The following is a 22979-nucleotide window of genomic DNA, read 5'->3' as shown; positions in this document are numbered from 1 at the left end:
TGGAATCCAATCTGCCACCTTTAGAAGTGGTTTGTTACTAAAAATACTTCATATATTTGAAAGTAAATCTTTCATCCATAAAATTTTGTAACAATGTATTTCTAATATGCTAACCTTACATAACAGAGTGTTATATTCAGACATGTGCTATTCCAGCACATTATCCATCATCTAAGGTTATTTCCAAAACACAAATCATTAAGATGAACTCAAGTACAATATCTACTTTAATACCTTGTAAATCATTAATAATCTCTGATCCATGGGTTCGGTCCCTCCTTTCAGATTCTAGAACTGACTGAAGATTGATAAATTCCTTTTCAAGTTTTAACTTGGCAGTCTCCAGCAGGCAATTTTTATCTTGCAGATCTCTATTGTTAGATTCCAGCTGTTGAATCTGTTTTGAACTTTCTGCCTGGGTTTTCCTTAACCGGGCTGCAGTATCAGATTCTGTTCGCAGCAAAGCATTGGTTTCATCCAGCTGTTATTCCATTCAAAACCAAAGAAACAACAAACAAATAAACACAGGTATATATGATGAAAATACCTTCAATTATTACCCCTTTACTATTTAAAATAAACAAAAACCTAAAAAATATCTTCCTAGTGACTTCCTCTTCGTCACACTGCCAATTAAAACAAATGTTAACAGATAGTCATAAATAAAATTCAATATCCTTATAAACTGGGATCAACCTACTTGTCTCTGGAGTTGATTCACTTTCTCAGTGGATATTTGAGAGTTCTGATTTCTTTTTTTCAAATCTTCAAGTTGATCTTTTAAACTGTTAACTGTGATGAAAAGCATTTTAGCGGTAAGCTTCAACACAACACACACATACACACAAACATTTTCTCTTAGTATTTAATATTCTACACCACAAACCATCATTCTCCAAATTTCGCTTCTTGTCTGCTTCTTGATCAGCTTTCCGCTGATATTCTGCATTTTTGTGCTGAAGAAGCGCCTTTTCTCTTTCTAATTGCCTTAATGCTGATTCCACATTTTTCCTTAAGGTAATCTGAAATAATGCTTGAAGTTATTATCAAAGGAAAGTATGTATAAAAATCAAACGAAAACAAAAAATATTTCAGTTACATCAAGCAAATAAAAAAGACCTTTAAAAAAGCTATTAACTGCCCTTTTGTTAAAACTACAATGTTTTCCATATTTTTTAAATAGCACACTATTCTTAAATAATCAAGACCATAAGTGCTTTGTTTACTATTGAAAGTCAAAATTTCTGTAACATTCCATCACCACTGAACCATCTTTACTTAATACAAACTATGGGTCTGAATAAAAAAAGAAACAATTGTCAATTTCTATTTTTAAGTCACGTAAGTAATATGAGTGCAATTTTCTTTTTACTTGAAATATCTACACATACTAAATTAACTCATTTGCCTATTATCATGGTTACCCTATAATCTGAGAGTCCTGTCCACCAATACTACAAGGTAGATTTTACTATATAACAAGGTATGTATTAATATGGTACTAAAAGAACTCTGTAGATAAGTCAGGCATCAAAACTTTTTATGAACAAAAATGTTAATAAAAGCACAGAGCGACTTTACCTCTTCTTCTAGCTCCTTTGCTACTTTCTCTAGGCGAGTATTAACAGATCTAAAGAATTTCAAAGGCAACAGTAAGTAATTCTCTCCTAGTTTACAATAAAAACATTTACCATAAATTATAAAATTATCATATAATTACTTTTTAGCTCTTTTTTAGTAAAATGTTTAAACTTACATTTTAAAATATAACAATTATCTACAAAACATACTTGCACTTCTGCTCTAGTTCCTCTTTGGCTTGTATCTCACTGCTAAGGTGTTCTTCTAATGTGTATAGTTTTTTCTGAATCTGTCAGAAAATAAGAAACTATAATTATAAAGTCTGATCATATTTAAAAGGTGAGCGGCTTAAAGAAAACAATGATAATCTCTTTTCTTTCAACTTAATATAGGTACAGTTTTTGTACATTCTTAATGTGATTTTTATTGACAGAGAGAAAAAATCCTCCATCTCTTGCTTTCTATTACAGTACACATGTATGTACGAACGCACTATGTAAACATAAGAATAAAAAGCTCCGATCTTGGCAGAATTCTTCTATGACACCAAGTTTCTCATTCATTATGAACAAAGGATATCATTTGATACCCTCCATCATTTTGTAGATTATTTATTCGAAAATACTGTCACCATTTGTGCTTATAAAGATAAAAGGTCTACATCTGAAACAAATATTTGGAATATTTGACTGAACACGCTCAAAAATATATTACTTTTCTTAAAAATAATAAAAGCTCTTCCCATTTTTCCAAAGAAGACATGCAGATAGCCAAGAGACCTATGAAAAGATGTTCAACATGACTAATTATTAGGGAAATGCAAATGAAAACCATAATGAGATATCACCTCACACCTGTCAGAATGGCTATCATCAAAAAGACAAAAATAACAAATATTGGAGAGCATGTGGAGAAAAGGGAACCCTGGTGCAGTGTTGGTGGGGATGTCAATTGGTACAGCCACTATGGAGAACAGTATGGAGAGTCTTCAAAAGATAAGGATAGAACTACCATACAATCCAGCTATTCCACTTCTGAGTATTTATCTGAAGAATATGAAAACACTAATTCAAAAAGATATATGCACCCAAGCTTATGGAAACAACCTGAACACTCACTAGTGGATGAATGAATAAAGAAGATGTGGTATATTATACACAGTGGAAACTACTACTCAGCCCTAAAAAAGTGAAATCTTGCCATTTGCAACATGGATGAACCTTGAGGGTATTAGAAATAAGTCAGAAAGTGAAAGACAAAAACCATATGCGGAAACAGACGCACACACACACAGAAAAGGAAAGAAAATAAAACAAAGACAAACTCAAAGACAGGGAACAGATTGGTCATTACCAGAGGAAAAGGTGGTTAGGGCTGGATGAAATGAGTGAATGGGGTCAAGTGTATGGTGATGGATGATTACTAGACTTTTGATAATGATCACTTTGCAATGAATACAGAAGGAGAATCATAATGCTGTATACCTGAAACTTATGTAATGTTAACATACCAATTTTCTCTCAAAAAAAGATATATAAAAGCTCTTCTTTTTATCTTCCTACACTGTGCCAGGCAAAATACTGTGAAAAGTTGTCAACAATAACTCTTTTGGATAAATGACAACTAATTAATTACAAGTCATCTTGCTATAAGGCCAGATATGTCGGGCTTTAAACAAACTAAAACTACAGAAAGCATTAAATATTGCATTTTGGGAGCCTTACTGCCTTTATAAAGGATTTAACTTTTCAAGTTCCTTTTGTGTTTTAGGTACAGTGACAGGCACTTTACAGATATTGTCTCATTAATCCTAACAAAACCCCTAAAAAGATGGGTAGTATTATATCTATTCAATAAAGAAACTGAAATCCAAAAAAGGTGAACAGCTGGGCCAAGATAGCATAGCTACTAAGTGGCAGTGCCCAAAAGATCCTGATCTATTAGATTCCATGGCCAATGTTCTTTCCACTATTCTTTCTAGTGATTAGGTTCTCCATGATTTCTTAAATATTTCATATACCTTAAGCAAAACTCTATACTTCCCTAGTAAGAAAATACAGGCCAATGAACTAGTCAAGTTTAACAGCTTTTGGCTGCTACTACATTAGTATAATTCGATCACACTAGTTATCACATGCCAATCAAAAGTTCTTACTGCTACTTATATATCCTTAATAAATAAAAACAAGAAAATTATACAATATATATTTTAAACAACAGATCCATAGGAGCAATAATAAAAAGAATACTTGGTAGAAAAAAGGTTGAGAACTTCTCTCTTGGGTAGGTGTAGTACTCCAAATGCTAGGTGGAATGTGATTATAACAAAACATCGCTAGAGTGATGAGATTTTCCTGTTTTTCAACATATTTGACATCAACATACCTCTTGACTCTCCTATTTAAAACAAAACAAAAACATTAAAGTGCTTGTTATGCTTTGTAAAATTCCTAAAACACAAATCATACCAAAATTACCTAACTAATTTTTTTAGGTTTTGAAGAGAAAAATGTTTAGCATCCTCATTTATGTGTGTGTTCATGATTTAGCTTTGTATAGAGGTCACAAAATATTGTAACATTTTGATAAAATTATCCTTTATATGAATTCATTGCTAAATAGTCAAAATTTAAATCATCTACTATTTCTATATCCTTATAGCTTATTATCTGTACTCTTTTATAGTACTAAGATCATAAAATTTTCTAACTGGTAGAAAATACAGCTGTTTGTAAACCTACTCTATCACTTTTGCTACTAAAACTATGCCTAAAGCCATGTACAAGTCATTTTTTCACTCGCCATTGGATCTCACACAGTGATACTTGTCAAATAAATGAATCATTTCAATGTTATGCTGAACTGGATTGCAAGAAGGAATGCCATCTAAAAGTAGCATCAAGTGAACTTTAAAAATACAGGGATATTACTAAAATATTTGAACACATGTAGAGTAGTAAAAATTTATACATACTTCATTTTTCCTTGATTGTATCGAATCATTTTCTTTACAAGATGGAGAGTCACTTAATAACCTAGAAAGAAAGGCAGGAAATAAATTCTTTTGCGTGTCATTTTAACTCATTTTCTAATACCAAGTTATTCTCAGAATTAAATTCCAACTACAGATTCTCTTTCTTTTCACTTCACCATATTTAAAATGAAGTAATATTTTCCCCTCTAGAGATGTATAACATTTTCAATCATTTAAAATGATAAATATTGCTTGCCTCTCACTCTTAAGCGGATGTTCTAGTCTTTAACATCGTTGAGACTGGAGTCACTAAATAGCACTACATTTTTCTCCCTATTCATCTCATTTTGAGTTCCTGTAACTATCTTATTCTTCTTTTCTAGAAATCTTCTGGAAAGAGACAGCTCTCCTCCTTTTCAAAAATAACATCTCTTGATCTCCAGGTCTTAATACACAAATCATCACTTCTATTTAACTGTTCATTTCTCGCTTAACTGGGTCCTTCCTCACTGTGTATAAACATGCTTGGGTTTCTCCTGGCACTGATATCCTCAATTTAGTCAGCATTACAGTAGTTTTCAGAACACTGTCCTTAGCAGGATGACAATTCATGCTGGTTTGCCTGGGATTTTCCTGGTTTTAGCATGGAAGTCCCACACCACATCCCAGGAAACCCCTCAGTCCTGGGGAAACTGTAATGGTTGATCACCCCAACCATTACACACATGGAAATACCAAAAATTTCTCAAATATATGTTTCTCAAACATCTTTAATACTTCATTCAACTATTGAACAGTTTTCAGTGGCTCTTTACTGCCTGTCAAAGTCAAAAGTCCCTTAGCACAGCACACAACAATCATCTGTTGCATTATGCTTCCCCTAAACTCCAACTCCAGTCTATTTTCTAATTTTATACCCAATAATCACTCCAGTTGACCAATATGTATTGAATGATCTTGTGCCAGGCTCTGCACTACATGGAGGGATTACAGGCAAGAAAATCACAGTTTCATTAAATCCTCCAAATGGTCATGATACAGTGATATATATATATATATATATATATATATATATATACCCTCTGTTTGAACCCTACTGGACTATACTACTCTGCTCCCAAAGTATGCTTACATTCCAAACTTTTCCTTCCACTATTCACCTCCCCACTATACTCACCTAACCTCCTTACATCTCAGCCATTCAAAACCCTTTCTTAACTTTAGACTTGGCTAAGATGCTACCTCTTCCCTGAGGTCTTACCTGACTTTCCCCTACCCTCGTCCCAAAGAGATGTGACTTTTATTTTTCTTCTGAACCATCTCATATCTTTTTGGTACGTTTCTTAAGGCAAATATCACATTCTACCTTTTATTATGACTATATAATTCTCCTATATCCCTTATTAGTTGACAAGCTCCTTCAAAAGCAGGTGTTTGGTCTTACTCTATATCCCCCAAAGAACACAGAACATTGCCTTACATTCATTTGCAAATGAATATCATATAATATTCTATGAAAAAACTCAGTTTAAAACAAATTAACACTTTATCTTCTATAATTCAGTCTCGAAGTAAGACAACTCTTTATAGCTAGATGCTGAAAACAATAAAAATGTAACGAACAAATCACATACAAATTTTCTCTATAGTAGGTAAATCCTATAAAAGGCAGCTGATTTCCCACAAAAGCTTTAGGAATTGGGAAGGTTTCTACATCTCCTTTATCATCTTCAATGTCATCAAAATTGCTGCTGTCTATGTCACTGCTGAGTTCAGGTACCACAGGAGCTGCCGCTATTAAAAGAAAAGAAACAAGTTATTTAATAATAATATATCTGATTTAAAATTATATAAATGACCCCTGTTTTGTTTTATATTAGTAATTATATATTATTAATATGTTATATAAATATTAACATATTATATATTGATTCATTAACAGTACTATATTATTATGATTTACTATAGAACATTTTAGTAACAGATTTTATCATTTCAAAGAACTGAAATTTTATGTTTTATTATTATATTAGATTGGTTTTAAATATAGATAAATCAATCAAACAAGGAAAGCAGGATGATATTATTCTACGTGTTAAAATTACAAGCAGCAATAACTTGCCTATACGTTCTTTAGTCTTCAGTTTTCTACATTCTTTAAGTAGAAATATTTCTTACTCTTCAAATGAATTAATGTTAAACATACATGAAGTTTAAATGAATCATTATGCTTACCCTAGTATTCACCAGAGTATGGTCTCCATAAGTAACTAATTACTGATTTATTAATTCAAACAACTGAATTAAAGAATTATATTTCCCCAATTCTGAAAATTACTGAGATCCATAAAACTTAGCTTAACAAATTAAGAAACCTATGTTTATCATAAAAGCACTGGGAAAGAAAGACATATTAGTTTGCTAAGATACTGAGGTAATATTAATTTAGTTATAAGTACTGCTTCAGAACAAATTGAAATGAAACCTCTCAATTTAAAAATTAGTTAGCATTAAGTGTACAGAGATGTTTATTAATTCAGAAGAGGAATCAATTTATGAGATTTAAAATGTGATGAAGTGGAAATATTTAAATTTATTGACTTACTCTCTCTTATGTTATCCCAATTCCATTGATCATTCTTAAAGAAAGGATGTTGTTTGATTTCTTCTACCCCATTTCTTCCAAGTCGTACCTCCCTAAACAATGCAGTTAAAAATTGTATTATAAAGAGTAACATTATATAAATACAAAAATATTAACTCTTATCTCAACAAGGATCAAAATAAGGATCAGAAATGAGTTTAAGATATCTTTATTAAAAGCTTCAGCTTAAATGTTGCTCAAAAATAAGCAATCTAATTTTATAGTATATGATTGCTCTAGATAGTAAATGCCATGGAAAGGGAAATATGTTTCCACCTGTTTTGTGTCAAATGAAAGTACGAGATTTTCAATGAAAAAAATCATCTGCATGTGCCAAAACCACGTGACCAACTTTAGGGGGTAAAATGGATGGAGATTTAACTTTTGGCATAGAAGAGTTTTTTAAAACCTTTCTAATAAACGTTATTATAAAAAATCCTCCTCCTTTCTTAAAAAGAACTCACATATTACGTTTGAAGCTATCCATGTTTACTCTGGATATATCTACATCTATATAAAATATAAATTGTTAAATATATATTACATTTATATTAAAATTATCATTCTGAATACAAAAAAATGTTACTAATAATTTCATTTTTTGACATGTTGAGTCTTCAGTGAAGACTATATGGAAATAAAAAACATTTTTTATATGTCCCTGGAGCTATGTTTAATATAAACAAAAAAAGCTGTAAAGTTTAGAAGGAAGTGCTCTTAGCCACACTGATGGCATTAAATTCTTTTCAAACTACCTTTTCTCCACCTACAATCATTACTTAGACTGCAACCACACCTCCCCATAAATTGCTACGGCAAATATTTCATGAATGGTACTCCTTTCATTAGCATATGCTGTATCCTGCTTTATATTTTACCCTTCAGCACAAATTATGGTCATTCCCATCAACTCCATCTAGTCCTCAAATCAAACATTATTTTGAGTTTATCACCATGTATTATTATTCATTAATCATGTAATTAACAATCAAAGTTTTATTGTACAAATGATTGATAAACATATAAAAATGATTAAGCTGTCTAATGAGGAAAAATATAATTTTCTTTCTTTGTATGAAAAAAAATAATTCAAATACTTAGTTTGACAAGAATGAGGGAAACAACTATTAATAATGGAAATATACCCTGATGTGGCTTCTCTGGGGGTCAAATTTGTAACTCAAGTAGGTCAATTTTAAAATGTATCTCCTAGAATTCCACCTTTAAGATTTTATCCTACAAAACGCATGCAAAGATAAATGTATAAGGATAGTCACTGCAGTACTGGTTCTAACAGCAACTGGCTAACAGGCAACAATAAGGTGTGCTGAGGAATCACAGCATCTTAGGGCAAGAAATGTTCTTAGTTACCATCTAATCTGATCCCATCATTTTAAGGATGAGTAAAATTACTTCCCCAACAAGTAAAATAATTTTCCTAAAATCATAAGGCTAGTGAGGTAAGTCTGGACTGAGGTGGAAGCACCCACTTATATGTGTTAGTCCTTTAATAGGATGACTCCTATTACAAATATAAAATGGGAAACCAGAAAAGAACAGAATAGAGAGGGCAAGGAAGAAACTTCAAATAGTTTTCTAGCTTCTCTTTTTAAGGCAGGTTTTCACAACAATGTTCATCTAGTTTGTTTCAAGAAATATAGAATTTCCATGATGGACTTGCTCATATTCAAATGCAAATTAAAAACGGTTGGGAAGGAGGCACTCTCAAATCAAACACAGATAGTTTTTAAGATTATTAACTTTTGAGTATTTATCTGCCCAAAAATGTTCTCTTCTCAAAAGTTGTACAATCAAGAGCAGTACGGCTTAAATCACCTTAGAGGATAAAATATGAATAATACAGAAGTTCTATTTCTCTGAAATGCATTATTTTACCGAGTTCTGATTTCTTCCTTTTTAGACATGAGGGTTAGATTAGAGTTAGATTACCATTAGGCTGCACGTACAAAATGACACGGGTAACCCAACACCAGGCTTAGCAGTAGGAAAAGGCTAAACCAGAATTAAATGCAATTTGGATAAAAAGATTGATTTTATATGTAAATAAGAGTTAGGTATGCTTTCATTTCTACAAATCCAGAAGTTAAAAGGATTCTCTATAAAGAAATTCAATGTGTATTACCTATCTGTTAGGAAGGCACAGATGAGATTCTTCGCATGTTTAGAAATTTCTGCATCTTCAGGGAAACATAGTGAGTTTTTATGATCCATAATTTTGCTATATGTTCCTACCAGTGAATCTGCATAAAATGGAGTATCCCCTAAAGTTCCAAGAAAAAAAGAGTGTAACAGAGAATGCAAATTAAACATTTTTCACCTAATATTTAAACATGTTAAGTTTAAATTTGTCACATGCATGGAAGAACGAAAAGGTCTACGGGCCAGGAATCTCAGTCAAAACAAACAGGCGCACACCAAGAATATATTTAAATTATAATCATACCAATGAACCATGAACTTTTAAGAGCAAAATAAAATCAATACTAACTGTAGAATTTGTTGGGTTTTTAAATACATAATGGGAAAAAAAACCAATTTACTGGATAATTTAAAAGATTACTAGGTGGGATCAGATCAGTTAGTGCTTAAGTTAAATCAGCCTTTTATGTTATACAATACAATAGTCACTAGCTACAATTGGCACTTTAAAGTTAAATTAATTACAATAAATAAAATGAAAAATTCGGTTCCCTAGTCACACTAGCCATATTTCAAGTGCTCGATATGGCAGGTGCCTACCGCACTAAACAGTGCAGACGTAAACCACTTTCATCATGAGAGACTGGACAGTGCAGCTCTATGAGTTAGATCAGCCCTATTGTTTTACATACGAGGAAGCCAGGCCCAGACAGATGACGTGTGATTTGCCTAAGATGACACACAGCTAGAGTTGAAAACGGCAGAAACAGCCTCCTAATGCAGTGTTCCTGCTGACTGATGACTGTGATAAATAGGCATTGAAGCAAGTGTAAAGACAGAAAATGTTCACGGCATCATCTTGGCCAGTATTCATCTAAAGCCACAAGAGTTAAAGGCCCTGCCAGTATGCCTCAACCACAAGTCACCTTAATACAAATCAGACTTCCCCAAATCAGCCAAAAAGGAGTGTTCAGGTAGATAGTTTTTGCTTTCCAAGGGTGGCAGAGGAGAGTTTTGAATTCAAGATTTTTCTAGTGCAACTTTTAACTGCAGTAGACTCCTTTAATTGAAGTCCAGTCAACCAACCTGATGAGCAAGCACCAGAGCAGGCTCAGAATACTGCAAATTAGTGCCATTCAAACTCATTAAATTCAGCTCTCAGAGCTGAAAACAGCAGCAGGAATTTAAATGGTCTCTTCAAACCCTGGTGACTTCCTCCAAAGTATATTATTTTTTAACCCCCTGGGAGAGTCTAGGCAAATGATGGAATATATTCTACTTTCAAAAGATTACAAGACACACCCATTGAATCATCAGATAGGGCCTAGAGGTGGGGAGAATAGATAGCTACCTGAGAACATACAGTGTGTACAAAGAGACCCACTACAAAAACAAAGGCCCAAAACAAAGTAGGTTACAGAAGGACATGAGACTACGCATAGCAAGATCAGTGCTACACATACACATATGGTCATCAAGAGAAGGCACTTTAACCACAAAAAAGTTCCATGACTAATCGTTATTTAAATTCGTACTGATTTTTTTTTTAGCAATAAACATACTCAGTTACTATACAGATTTTACAGATTTCCACTACTAATTTCTTTTAGTCATCTTCTAGAAAATAAATTCCCCAACTTCTAAAACTAAATTTTCAATTCTAAAGTCATTTCATATAACGCTATTAGCCTTAACACATTTGACTCTTAAAGAATTTTGCTACATCTCCCTCAACCTGAAACCAGGGGAGTCAGCCACTGGCTTCCTTGGCCAGAAGATATTTTTGTGACCCTAGTACTTAGGAATAGGAACTCTTAAAAATGAAATCTATGATGTAAAGAAAAGTTTTGAAATACTTGAATCTTTCAAATTTTGATCTGGTCAAAGTAAAAGAAATTATTTAATTTGCCTCTGAGTTTACTGAGACTGAAATATTATTATAAAATATATTTATCTTGATAGTCAAATGGTCAATAACTATATTTATGATTTATTTGACTAGAACTACAAACCAAATATATATACAAGTAATAAATATAAGAAACACAGTGTACAAAAATTAATTACATAAACTGAGTACTTTCAGTTCCTTATTATAATTAGAATACCAGCCTTATAATTTAAATATTTACAACAAATACTCCTGATTAAGAAAATCTTAGAATGAAGGCCCATTGCAACTATAAACTTGCTTCTTGTTCTAATATTTTCTTAATACAAAAGGTCTATTGGAGGAATATTTCCTAGCAGTAGACTTTCAATTCCTTTCATATTCTACTCCATTACTGTGCCAGAATGAGGATTGGTTTTAATTTTCCAATCAATCATCTGTCATATCAGACACTACTAATTCAGTTTTCAGAAATACTACTTTTTCCCTAGAACACAAGCAATTCATTTTTTTATAGTCTCACATTCTTGACTTAGAACTAAAGTGTTATGAGATGGGTTTTGAAAAAAGAACAATTTACTTACCCACCAGCATCTCAAAAAGGAAAACACCCACAGACCACCAATCACATTCTCGCCCATAGTAACCATCACCCCCTTGTGATTTCAGGACCTCAGGTGATATATAATCAGGTGTTCCAACTGCTGTATCACAATGCACCATGCCTGTCTGGGTAAAGTGCAGAGAGAGAGAGAGAGAAAAAATGTATATAAAATGTCTATGAACACACACACACATAAGCGCAACTAATTCATTAATTATTATTAAATATACAGTGACTACACATGGCTACCAAGAAACCTTCATTGCTGACATGGCTTTGGGAGGACAGGGGATAAATGCATTATGAAATGCATAAAAATGTCTGGATTATGGGAGATCAGGGATAATTTTCCAACTCTAAAATACAGGAGGCTTCATCAATGAAAGAAGAAAAAGGTGGTTAACTTCATGGGAATTCCATGCAAATCAACATCTTTTGTTTCTTTTTCTTACACCATGAAGGAGTTACAAGAGAAGTACAAAATGTGGTCTTAAGGCACCTGACCCGGGGAAAAGAAAAGAATCATTAGAGAAAGAAAACTTTGATATTTCCAAAGAAACTGCAGTAATGAAAATTACAAAGGCCCCAGTTTTGGAGATTGTATTAAAAAATAGTTCTTATTATACAAAGAAAAAAATGGGGGGAAATAGATCAAATGTTTAAATCAAAAGATCTTTATAGTTTGAAAGCTACACCTCCAAGCTGCATGTTTAGAAATGTGGAGCTGTGGTATCAAGATATTTGGCAAAATGATTAAAAACACCTTTTTCTGTGTTTAGTTTCAGTGGGTAGTAAGATAATCCCTATCTTATGTCTTTTTGACAAGGACAAGAACCACTGTAGATATTATCTACGTGTGTGTATTTTGCAGCATGTATGTGTTTGTGTATGTTTGTGTATATGCTGCAAGATTAAATCACGACAGTATACAGTAGTGTGATCCTAAATAGTACCTGTTCACCTCCAGCTATGTACAAACATGCAAAGACTTTACAGATTAACTTAAATGCCCTTCATTTCCTTTACCTGCCTGGTTAAAAAGTGTGTCACCTACGTTCCTTAAAACGAAGCTATACAACTACCAAAATACTAAGTATTATAACCACCTTGGAAAAAGGAAGTTCAATGTATTTTATAAACATGATTTATATAAATGTTTTTATTTAAATGCAATAAAATGTATATTAAACATGAGAGATTAATTTTAGAAGCAATCTTTTCTTTCCTCAAATCAGCAGAAATAACTCAATGATTTTATTTTCCCAAGTATTCAGCAAATAGAGGTCATTTTAGTTTGAATATAAATTAATAAAATAAAACATTTGGAAATAATTGAGCAAATTATGATGGTAATACTCTGTAAGGGTTATCACTTAGGATAAAAAATGAAGATGACAGTGCCTGACTACAAAAGGCAGTGTATAAAATTAATTTTTATCATTAACTATCCTACATTTTAGACTTCTACTGAAGGAAAAATTCATAGAGACTTACTAGGGTAAATAAAATCTCTTTATTTCACATGTATCCATATAAATTAACTTCAAAAAAATGAATCTTGTGAGACTTAAGAGCTAAAACCTGGCCAGACACAAAAGTGCCACTAAAAGAAAAATTATTTAGCACTCAAAGGTTCAGAAGAAGGAGAGCAAAGGATAAGATACAAAAAAGAATTGGCGGACAAGTTAGACTTCAGAGGAGAGAGGGTTGGTATGGTAGCTTAGACAGAAAAAAGAGCAAAAACAAAGGGACAAGAATGACTTTATATAAAACAGACTGAAGAAATGCAGTAAAGTCCAAATCAGCTAAATGTAAAGTTTCACACTGATGAAGTTGGGAAAGGTAAGATGGAGATCAGTTTGAATAACCGATTACTTGTAGAATAAATACTTTGGTAGGAGTAAAGAATTTTTACTAGGTAAACTGTGTTACTGGTACTCTGTTTTTGGAAAATTAATATTCTAACCACCATCTTTGGCAACCACCTATTGAGAGTTAAAATTTTTTTTAAATAAACATTTGGGAAAGATATTTAAAAACTATCTCATGGGGGCTTCCCTGGTGGTGCAGTGGTTGGGAGTCCGCCTGCCAATGCAGGGGACACGGGTTCAAGCCCTGGTCCGGGAAGATCCCACATGCCGCGAAGCGGCTAAGCCCTTGCGCCGCAACTACTGAGGCTGCGCTCTAGAGCCCGCGAGCCACAACTACTGAAGCCCGTGTGCCTAAGAGTCCGTGCTCTGCAACAAGAGAAGCCCCCGCTCACCACAACTAGAGAAAGCCCACGTGCAGCAACGAAGACCCAATGCAGCCAAAAATAAATAAATAAAATAAATAAATTTATTTAAAAAAAAAAACAACCTATCTCATGGGGAAGTTCTCAAATTATATAAATATAAAATCTACATCTATTACAAATGTAGGAAATACAGGAAGCCTAAAATGCAGAAATACAGGAAGGCTAAACCACAAACTAAAGAGATTGGTTTACCTACAGGGGGTGAGTGGGAAAAGGGTAGAAAGAAGCAAGTACAGGAATGGGATGGTGGGATAAGGAGGGGGTGACCCTTCCCTGAGCATGCAATTTGTATAGTTCTGACTCTTAAACCAGACGAGTGCTTCACATATCCAAAAAACAAAATCAACCAGATGTGGGACAACTCTAAATAGAATACAAACAGTAAGAAATGGACCTGGCTTTTCCAGTAAGTGGCCTGAGGTGACCTCTAAAAATGGTTCGCTATTCACTTGACCCAGAAAACCCCACAAAATCATGCAAGCCAAGAGGTTCACATCTTCGTATTCACTTTAAGAACACTAGTGAAACGGCCCAGGCCATTAAGGGTATGCATATCCGAAAAGCCACCAAGTATATGAAGGACGTCACTTTAAAGAAGCAATGTGTGCCATTCCGTGGTTACAATGGTGGAGTTGGTAGTTGTCCCCAGGCCAAACAGTGGGGCTGGACGCAGGGTCGGTGGCCCAAAAAGAATGCTGAATTTCTACTGTACATGCTCAAAAATGCAGAGGGTAGTGCTGAACTTAAGGGCTTAGATGGAGATTCTCTGGTCATTGAGCATATCCAGGTGAATAAAGCCCCCAAGATGGGGCGCAGGACTTACAGAGCTCATGGTTGGATCAACCCATACATGAGCTCTCCCTGCCACACTGAGATGATCCTTACTGAAAAAGAAAGGACTGTTCCTAAACCAGAAGAGGAGGTTGCCCAGAAGAAAAACATATCCCAGAAGAAATTGAAGAAACAAAAACTTATGGCCTGGGAATAAATGCTGCAAAAAATAAATGCAAATAAAAGTAAAAAAAAGAAATGGACCTGTTTCATAAATTAATAACATAACCACACCAAAGAGAGTAGAGAGTTAAAGAACTGACCTAGGTTACTTTGGAAAACAGTTGTAGTGTAGATAATGAGAGCCAGTTTTCTCACTATCCAAAGAAGTAATCATGAAACAGAAAGGAGGAAGACTAGAATGAACCCTGTGGTGTAGGACTAGAATCAGAAGTATCATATGAACTCATAATTTTTAATACACTTTATATACAAACAGGTACAGAATTAAATATGAACATGTGTGTGCATGTGAGTTAGTAGGCACGGTATATACAATATACACACATCCACTGACAGAGCCTAGAAATAATGACACTCCAGGAGCAATGAGTACATCCAGCACCCAAATACTGATTTTTAAATACCATTCTTAAATAAAAGGAATTAGAGCTTCTTGGAGAAGTGTTTGATTCCAGGCCTGGGACAGAGAAAATATAAGATAAGTGTTCAACAGATGGAAGGGAGGGAGGGACGGACGGCGGGAGGGACGGAGGGAGGGAAGAAAAAAGAAAAGAAATGCTCCCTCAAGGGTACATTTGGGGAAAGACATAGAAGCCAACTTAAAAAGCCTTCACAAGGTAAGCAAACTCTGGACTGACTTTCAATGTGTGAGTAGGAATTTGCCAAGCAGAGTATATTCAACAGCATATATGAAGGCCAGGAATCATAACATACCATGGTATAAAAAGAACTGTATGTAATTTAAGACCTCTGAACCACAAGGTATAAGAGGTCAAATGATACAGAATGAGGGTGAAAAAGTAGGCAGGGATCATATCACCATAAGAGGCTTCATATGACTAGCTAAGGAGTTTGAACTTTATTCAGTAGGTGACAGAAATCTACTAAAGGGTTTCAAGCTGGAGAGCAACATAAACAGGTATGCATTTTCAAAAGCTTCTTCAAAAGTACTTTACCTTAAATGGATCAGATAATGTGTGTTTGCTAAAAACATGAGTGTTTTATAACTGACAAAATATCATAAGTCGAGAGATTTACTGAAAACACAAAATGGGTCAATCACAAATCTTGGAGTTGCTCTAAGAAACTATTCAAAATGCCTGCTGTTGGGACTTCCCTGGTGGTGCAGTGGTTAAGAATCTGCCTGCCAACGCAGAAGACATGGGTTCGAGCTGCGGTCTGGGAAGATCCCACATGCTGCGGAGCAACTAAGCCCGTGCACCACAACTACTGAGCCTGCGCTCTAGAGCCCGCGAGCCACAAGTACTGAGCCCTTGTGCCACAACTACTGAAGCCTGCACGCCTAGAACCCGTGCTCCGCAACAAGAGAAGCCACCGCAATGGGAAGCCCGCGCACAAAGAAGAGTAGTCCCTGCTCACTGCAACTAGAGAAAGCCTGCGCAGAAACAAAGACCCAACGAAGCTAAAAATAATTTTTTTAAGTTATAAAAAGAAAAGAAAAAAAATGCCTCCTGTGAGGGTGGAAAAGAAAAACTGTAAGTGAAATCCTTAATTATCAGAAGCGTTGAAAGCTTCAGCTTGACTACTACATAGTCTGGAGCATATTCAGTCCATTTGAACAATTAAAAATGAGCACTTGCACCAGGGGCTACTTTCTCAGAGAGGCGTGTCCCCTCCCTGCCTCGTAAGACTGCTGGCTAGTGGAAGGTCCTGCTTCTTGTGCTCTATCTAGAAGACAGCCCAGTTGCTTCAGAACTCCATTTCCATCTGCAATTTGCGGCACACACAGGCGCAAAGCTGCCTGTTATTCCAATCATCTCCCTGGATACCAATTATTATTTTCGTTTGGGCTCTGGTTACAAAGCTGCATAGCTTTTGAATGGTCTATTCCTATTGCTCCCATAAACCTGTCCTTTTAAATGTATAATTTTGCAGAAAATAGGGCTTTTCAGAAACATGAGTAGAAATGCCTGTATTTTAAAAACTGATGTCACTTGTAGAAGGGTTAAGAACACTAACATTTTACCTGTTAGCTTTTAAAAATTTATAGCTTCAATCTAATCCAATGGTATACACTAGAATATTAATGGATAAAATCTTATACTATTTTCAGTAATTTAAAATACTAATGCAAAATTGTGCCTTAAAAGGAGGTAAAGGTTGCTATGAAATGCATAATGACAGGCATGGAGGCATAGTCAACTTATCTGATCAATGCAGGTAATTTTAAATAGCAGTACTCCTTGACTGTCACTGAGATAATCTAGATGTAAATATACTAACTGTGACTTTCACTCACACCCAGATATTTATTTCAGGGAGAAAAAGGATAACAACACCCAGAAAACTGTGTAACCTGCAATCTATCAATGACAGAATTTAATGAAACAGCATTACTCTTATCAGTGATAGTAACAATTTTAGTCCTTATATAAGGTTATAATTTTATAGTTGTATTTTACTTTGCTTTTATCCATGGAATAATGTTTTATGTGAAGCCAGAAGAGCTAAAAAATAATTCGAGCATCTCTGTCTTTATTACAGATAAAGGGTTGGCAAACTTTTTGTATAAAGAGCCAGACAGTAAATATTTTAGGCTTTATGAGATACACAGGGTTTCTATTGCATATCTTCTTTTTAAAAACAAGTTTTTAAAAATGGAAAAAACGTTTTGAGCACAGAAACTATACAAAACTAAGCCACAGGCCAGATTTGGCCCTGTGCTCTAGTTTGTCAATCCCTTCTATAGATATACAGATGAATAAGAATGAAACTATGAACATTTCTAATGGCTCTAAGACCATAATTATAATCAAAGGCAAACGAAGTGATGAACCTGAAACTTGCAATAACACTATTCTCATTAACAACTAACATAACAAAATTATAAATTCTATGTACTATAGTTTTAATTAAAAATTCCTTTGTTTTTCAACATTACATAGTTACTCTCATTATTAATATTACTGGAGGAATGGGGGTTTGGCGTAAAACAAACAACATTCTAAAAGTTCAATATTAACAAATATATTTGACTACATCATAATTAAGGATTTCTGTTCAAACAAAGATACAGATGAGTAGCACACTGGAAGATGATTATTAGTGATATCTGTTGAACCAGTATCTAGATTATATAAGGAATCCCTGCACATCAACAAACCACCAATTTTTAAAGGGTCAAAAGTACACAACACAGGTTAATTCACAAAGGAGACTGAGAAGTATATGGAGAAAGGTTTGACATCAACTGTTAAGATTAATAAAAAGTTTAAAAGATACTACTTTGCACACCAATGGAATTTGGTAAGATTTAGAGAGGGAATAAAAGGAAGGATGAGTGAGGATATGGGGAGACGGGATCTCTCATGCACTATTAGCAAGAGGTTATAACATTTACAGCCATTCTGGAGACCAGGTAATACTTCATGTATCCTCTGAGATCGTACTCTCACTTCTAGGGTTTATATTTAGAGGAAACCCTTGTCAGAATAGACAGACACGAGACATGTATGAAAATGTTCAACATGGTACTGTTGGTAACAGGGAGCTGGATGTGACTTAGGGGGAATAATAAGTAAACAGTAATAACACAAGGGGGAATTATAAGTAAAATTAAGAGATACTATGGAACACTAAAAAGCAGTGAGCTACTTTACATATATCAGGAATAGACATAAAACAACGTTGCATGAAAAAAGTTAACAACAAAATGACAATCCGTTATACTATTTATACATATGTACACTATACTAATAGTCTCTAAGAGCTTATAAACACATTACAATGGCTGTGTATTAGGGGAAAAGAGAATAAGACAAAAACTGAAAGGGGGGAAACATAATTAAAAAAAAAAACAAGATGGGGCCTTTGTGTATACTACTGATGACAATAAGCTGTGAGCCAAGGAGCATAATTAACTGAACCATATGTACCTGAATTAAAAATAGTAAACAAAATTATATATACCATATTTTTATTTTGCCTTACAAAGAAACAAGATACTTAGATAGCTGAATTTAGTACTCACTTACATGCTTATAAAATCATCTTGTAAACCACATATTCTGTTCCGTTCCTCTACACCTTCTTTCCTTAACCACCTTTACCTATCCTAAACACATGTGGTGTGCTTTCTCTGCACCCTCCCAAGTTTCCGATTTAATGAAAATCAGAATACACTCATAGATGTGCAGCACGTAAACATCGTTCGTTACGTATAAGAGACATTAAAGAGTTTAGCGTTCTATTAGAAAATTATTTCTGCTTTATTTTCATTAAATATGATTTTCACTGTTAATCACTTCATACTGTAGTATGATAAACACCACAAGAGGGAGCTTTGGGTACAATCAAATACTCTACCTACTAAACATTAATGTATGCAGAACACAAACATAGTAATACTCTATGAAGAAGACCAAAGAACCAGAGCGATGTTACGTTTTAGCTGGGCAAACAGGGCATACAGTCCTGGTAGAGAAAAGTGGCCTGTGCAGTGCAGCACAAATTCTAAATAAGTAACATTGTGGAAATTAAGACAGGGAGTGATCAGTCAGCGTAGGGTTATCAGGCAGCACTTTCTACAGGAGGTAAAAATCTGAGCTCAGCTTGGAAGACTATGGACCGCTGATGATGGCAGGACAATCAATAAAAGTGAATATCACACAGGAGGCATAAATAAGTTAAGAAGTAAAGAGAAAAGAAAAATCAGCTTAATTCAAAATAAGCATCTTGACAAGATAATTAACAAGAATACATAGGAAATAAAACATGATCCCTCCCCACCAGGAATTACCGCCAGGAATTACAGTACACTTACAGAGAAAAAAGACAAGGGATATAAATTTCGCAACAAAAATAAATCAACACCATAGTTAGCTATGAAGTTAATGCTACTGAATCAATTAATCATAATACGAACTGTTCAACAGGTAAAAGCTCAACAATAAACTTGCCCCCAAGTGTATTCTATGTGGTTGATACAGATGGGGTTGGTAGGAGTTGGTAAATTTCTACCTTACCTCTTTTATTAAAGGAAAAATACAGAAATAATAATGATGATAGAAATACCCATGTACCTTAATTTATATTTTGTGTCCTACTTCTTCAACTAGATCATTATATGCACACGAACTAGTTTTGATTGGTAGCAAATGTTTGTCAAGATTCTATGAGGAAGATAACTATTTATCTGATAACTAGTTATTTGAGTTTTTATTTCTCTTGGATTCACCAAATCTACAAAGTACTCTACAACTATATGAATGATTAGTAAAGTAAATGTTTTGATTTGGATATTTTATTACCTTGTCTGAGTCATTACACAGTTAGCAAAACTAAATTTATCTTTGTTTAAAACTATGAAGTCCAGATTTCAAGTGTTCCTTTATTTTTGTCTCTCAGAAAACTACCATTTTTTTTTTTACTTGCTTGTTACTTACTTCATCCATCTTCATGCATGTGCCAAAATCTGCTAATTTTAGATGTCCATGTTTATCCAAGAGCATGTTGTCAGGCTTCACATCTCTGTGAATTAAACCCATGGAGTGTATGGCATCCAAAGCAAGAACAACTTCAGCAGTATAAAATTTGGCCCATTTTTCAGGTACATCATAGTTACTCATAAGGTTTACAAGGTCTCCACCAGGCATGTACTCCATTACCATGTACAGATACTTATCATCTTGAAAGGCACAAAAGAGCTGGAAAACAAAACAAGAAGGAAAAAAAAATTTTTTTAATTTAAAAAAAGAAAAGAAATGAAAGAACGAAAGAGAAAGAAAGAAAACCAAAACCATTAAGAGAACAAAACCCCAAAGCTATTACTGCTATTGAAAAAGATAAATTATTGTATAACCAAAACAGCATTGAACTTTAGGAAATCTGTGATTTTAGATTTGGACATCTTTAATGGAAAAACCGTTATCAAATAAAGCTTTTATATGGGTATCTTCTTCATGCTTACTAAAAAAATATGCATAAATGTATCATTTTCCCTCTCAGAGAATACAGGAATCTATTTAAATAGAAATATTTTAAAAGAGAAACAGATTAAGAATGAGGAACATAAAAGGTGAAAGAATGACAAAAGAACAGATAATAAAAAAAAAAAGCCCAGCTTTCTGAAAACAAAACAAATTACTGCACATAACTCACAAAGAAGAGAGCTGAGGAAGCAGGAGAGGTTTAGAAAAACCTAAAATGCCAGATTCAGTAGATATAAGAGGGAATAAGTCCCATACCACTGGGAAGAGTAATTCGTAGCCACATTTGGAACTGGGCCTTCTCTCTTCCCTTCCCCATCATCTTGCTCATAATCAACAGCAAGTGGCAGTGATACCTTGCACTCAGACTAAAGCAGTGGCACTGGGACCAGAGAAATAGGACACCAAGCTAGGTTGCTACTGATCCCCTGGAGAGACAAGAGAAACCACAAATTCAGAAGGAAAGGTATCTGTACATTCCACCCAACGACATGTCCCACCCCTCCTGAAAGCAACCAATGTAAACAGAAAAGATTTCCACAGATAGGAAAAAGAACAAAACCAAGAATCAACATTTCAGAAAAATCAGTATCATGAAATAGAGGCAAAGCAATTCAAGAAACAGAAAGTTAACAGTCAAGAAAATGCTTAAAATAGGACAAACTAAGAACAGCTTTAAAAATGTAAAAATCAATACCCTCAAAAGAGTAACAAGCCTCATCAATTAAACAAGAGGATGATATGGGGAAAAAATCTGAAGCTTTGGAATTAAATATACAACTGATGATAAGAGAAAAACAAATTACAGAGCTTGAAAACTGAGCAAAGTAACTTTCTCTGAAGACACTGAAGGATTCGGAGATGAAAAACAGAGCAAAGATAGCAAAGCTCTGACATCTAAAAGCAGTCTGGAAGAGAGAAAATAGACCAGAAGAAAAAGAAAAAAAGAAATAGCAAACAAAAACTTCTAGAAATGAATAAAGTCAAAAATCTAAGATTGAAAGATCTCAAATGAAACAAGAGAGAAACTAAGACAGTCAGTGCTAAACTCTCAGAAATCCAGCAGAAAAATTCTAAAAGTTTCCAAAGACAAAAAGTACCTTATGTACAAAAATGTAAATCATATTGTCAACAAACATCTCAGCCAGCACAGAATACAAAAAACAGAGCTGTATCTTCAAAACTTTGAAGGAAAATAATTTTGATCCTAGAATACAGCAGTTTAAAAAAAATCAATACGATGGCAAAATAAATATGTATTACATCATTCATATTCTTAGAAATCTGATAACAAACCACTTCTCAAAGAATTGTTCAAGGATATAGTTTGACACAATGAATAAATCCAAGTAAGAGAATTACGAGAGACATAAGAAAAAGGGACAAATAAAGAATCCAGAAAAGCTTATTACTGACATAAAATTAAATATTTATTTGAGAGAGTCAAGCCAAAATCAGAATAATTTTAAAATGGAAGGTGGTGAGATGCAGGGAAGGAAGGGACGAAAAGGCATAAGGCTGGTTACCAAATTGAGAAAGTGTGTGTGTGTGTGTGTATGTGTGTGTGGTGCTATTAACTCTAAATGATAAAAGGAAAAATGTATACAAATGGAGAGACACTCATGTTCCTGGATAGAAAGACAATAGTATAAAGATGGCAATTCTCTCCAAATTGATCCACAGAATCAATGCAAACTCTATATCCCAGCAAGTTTTCTTTCCAGAAATTAACAAATTGATTATAAAATTTCTATGGAAATGCAAATAACCCAGAGGAGCCAAAACTATCTTACAACAGAATAAAGCAGGAGCACTTATACTTCCCAATTTCAAAATTCAAAACAAAACTAATGTTTTCAGGACAGTA

The 22979-nt window shown here is 34.0% G+C and overlaps 1 protein-coding gene across 1 annotated transcript in view; it reads right to left on the bottom strand.

The window, feature by feature from the left end:
- The window catches only part of ROCK2 (Rho associated coiled-coil containing protein kinase 2), a 125696-nt gene that overhangs the window by 23309 nt on the left and 79408 nt on the right, over positions 1-22979 (bottom strand). Inside the window, exons 5-16 of the mRNA XM_065890863.1 lie at positions 20570-20830; positions 11835-11979; positions 9343-9481; positions 7161-7252; positions 6190-6349; positions 4556-4616; positions 3967-3978; positions 1791-1870; positions 1582-1630; positions 887-1022; positions 701-792; positions 235-481 (exon numbers count right to left, since the gene is read on the bottom strand). Of these exons, the coding sequence (XP_065746935.1) occupies positions 235-481; positions 701-792; positions 887-1022; positions 1582-1630; positions 1791-1870; positions 3967-3978; positions 4556-4616; positions 6190-6349; positions 7161-7252; positions 9343-9481; positions 11835-11979; positions 20570-20830 (1474 nt within the window). The remainder of the gene's footprint in view (positions 1-234; positions 482-700; positions 793-886; positions 1023-1581; positions 1631-1790; positions 1871-3966; positions 3979-4555; positions 4617-6189; positions 6350-7160; positions 7253-9342; positions 9482-11834; positions 11980-20569; positions 20831-22979) is intronic.

The sequence above is a fragment of the Phocoena phocoena genome, chromosome 14 (assembly GCF_963924675.1).
Source record: "Phocoena phocoena chromosome 14, mPhoPho1.1, whole genome shotgun sequence".
NCBI classification, from domain to species: Eukaryota; Metazoa; Chordata; class Mammalia; order Artiodactyla; family Phocoenidae; genus Phocoena; species Phocoena phocoena.
This window is presented reverse-complemented; position numbering and strand designations above follow the sequence as displayed.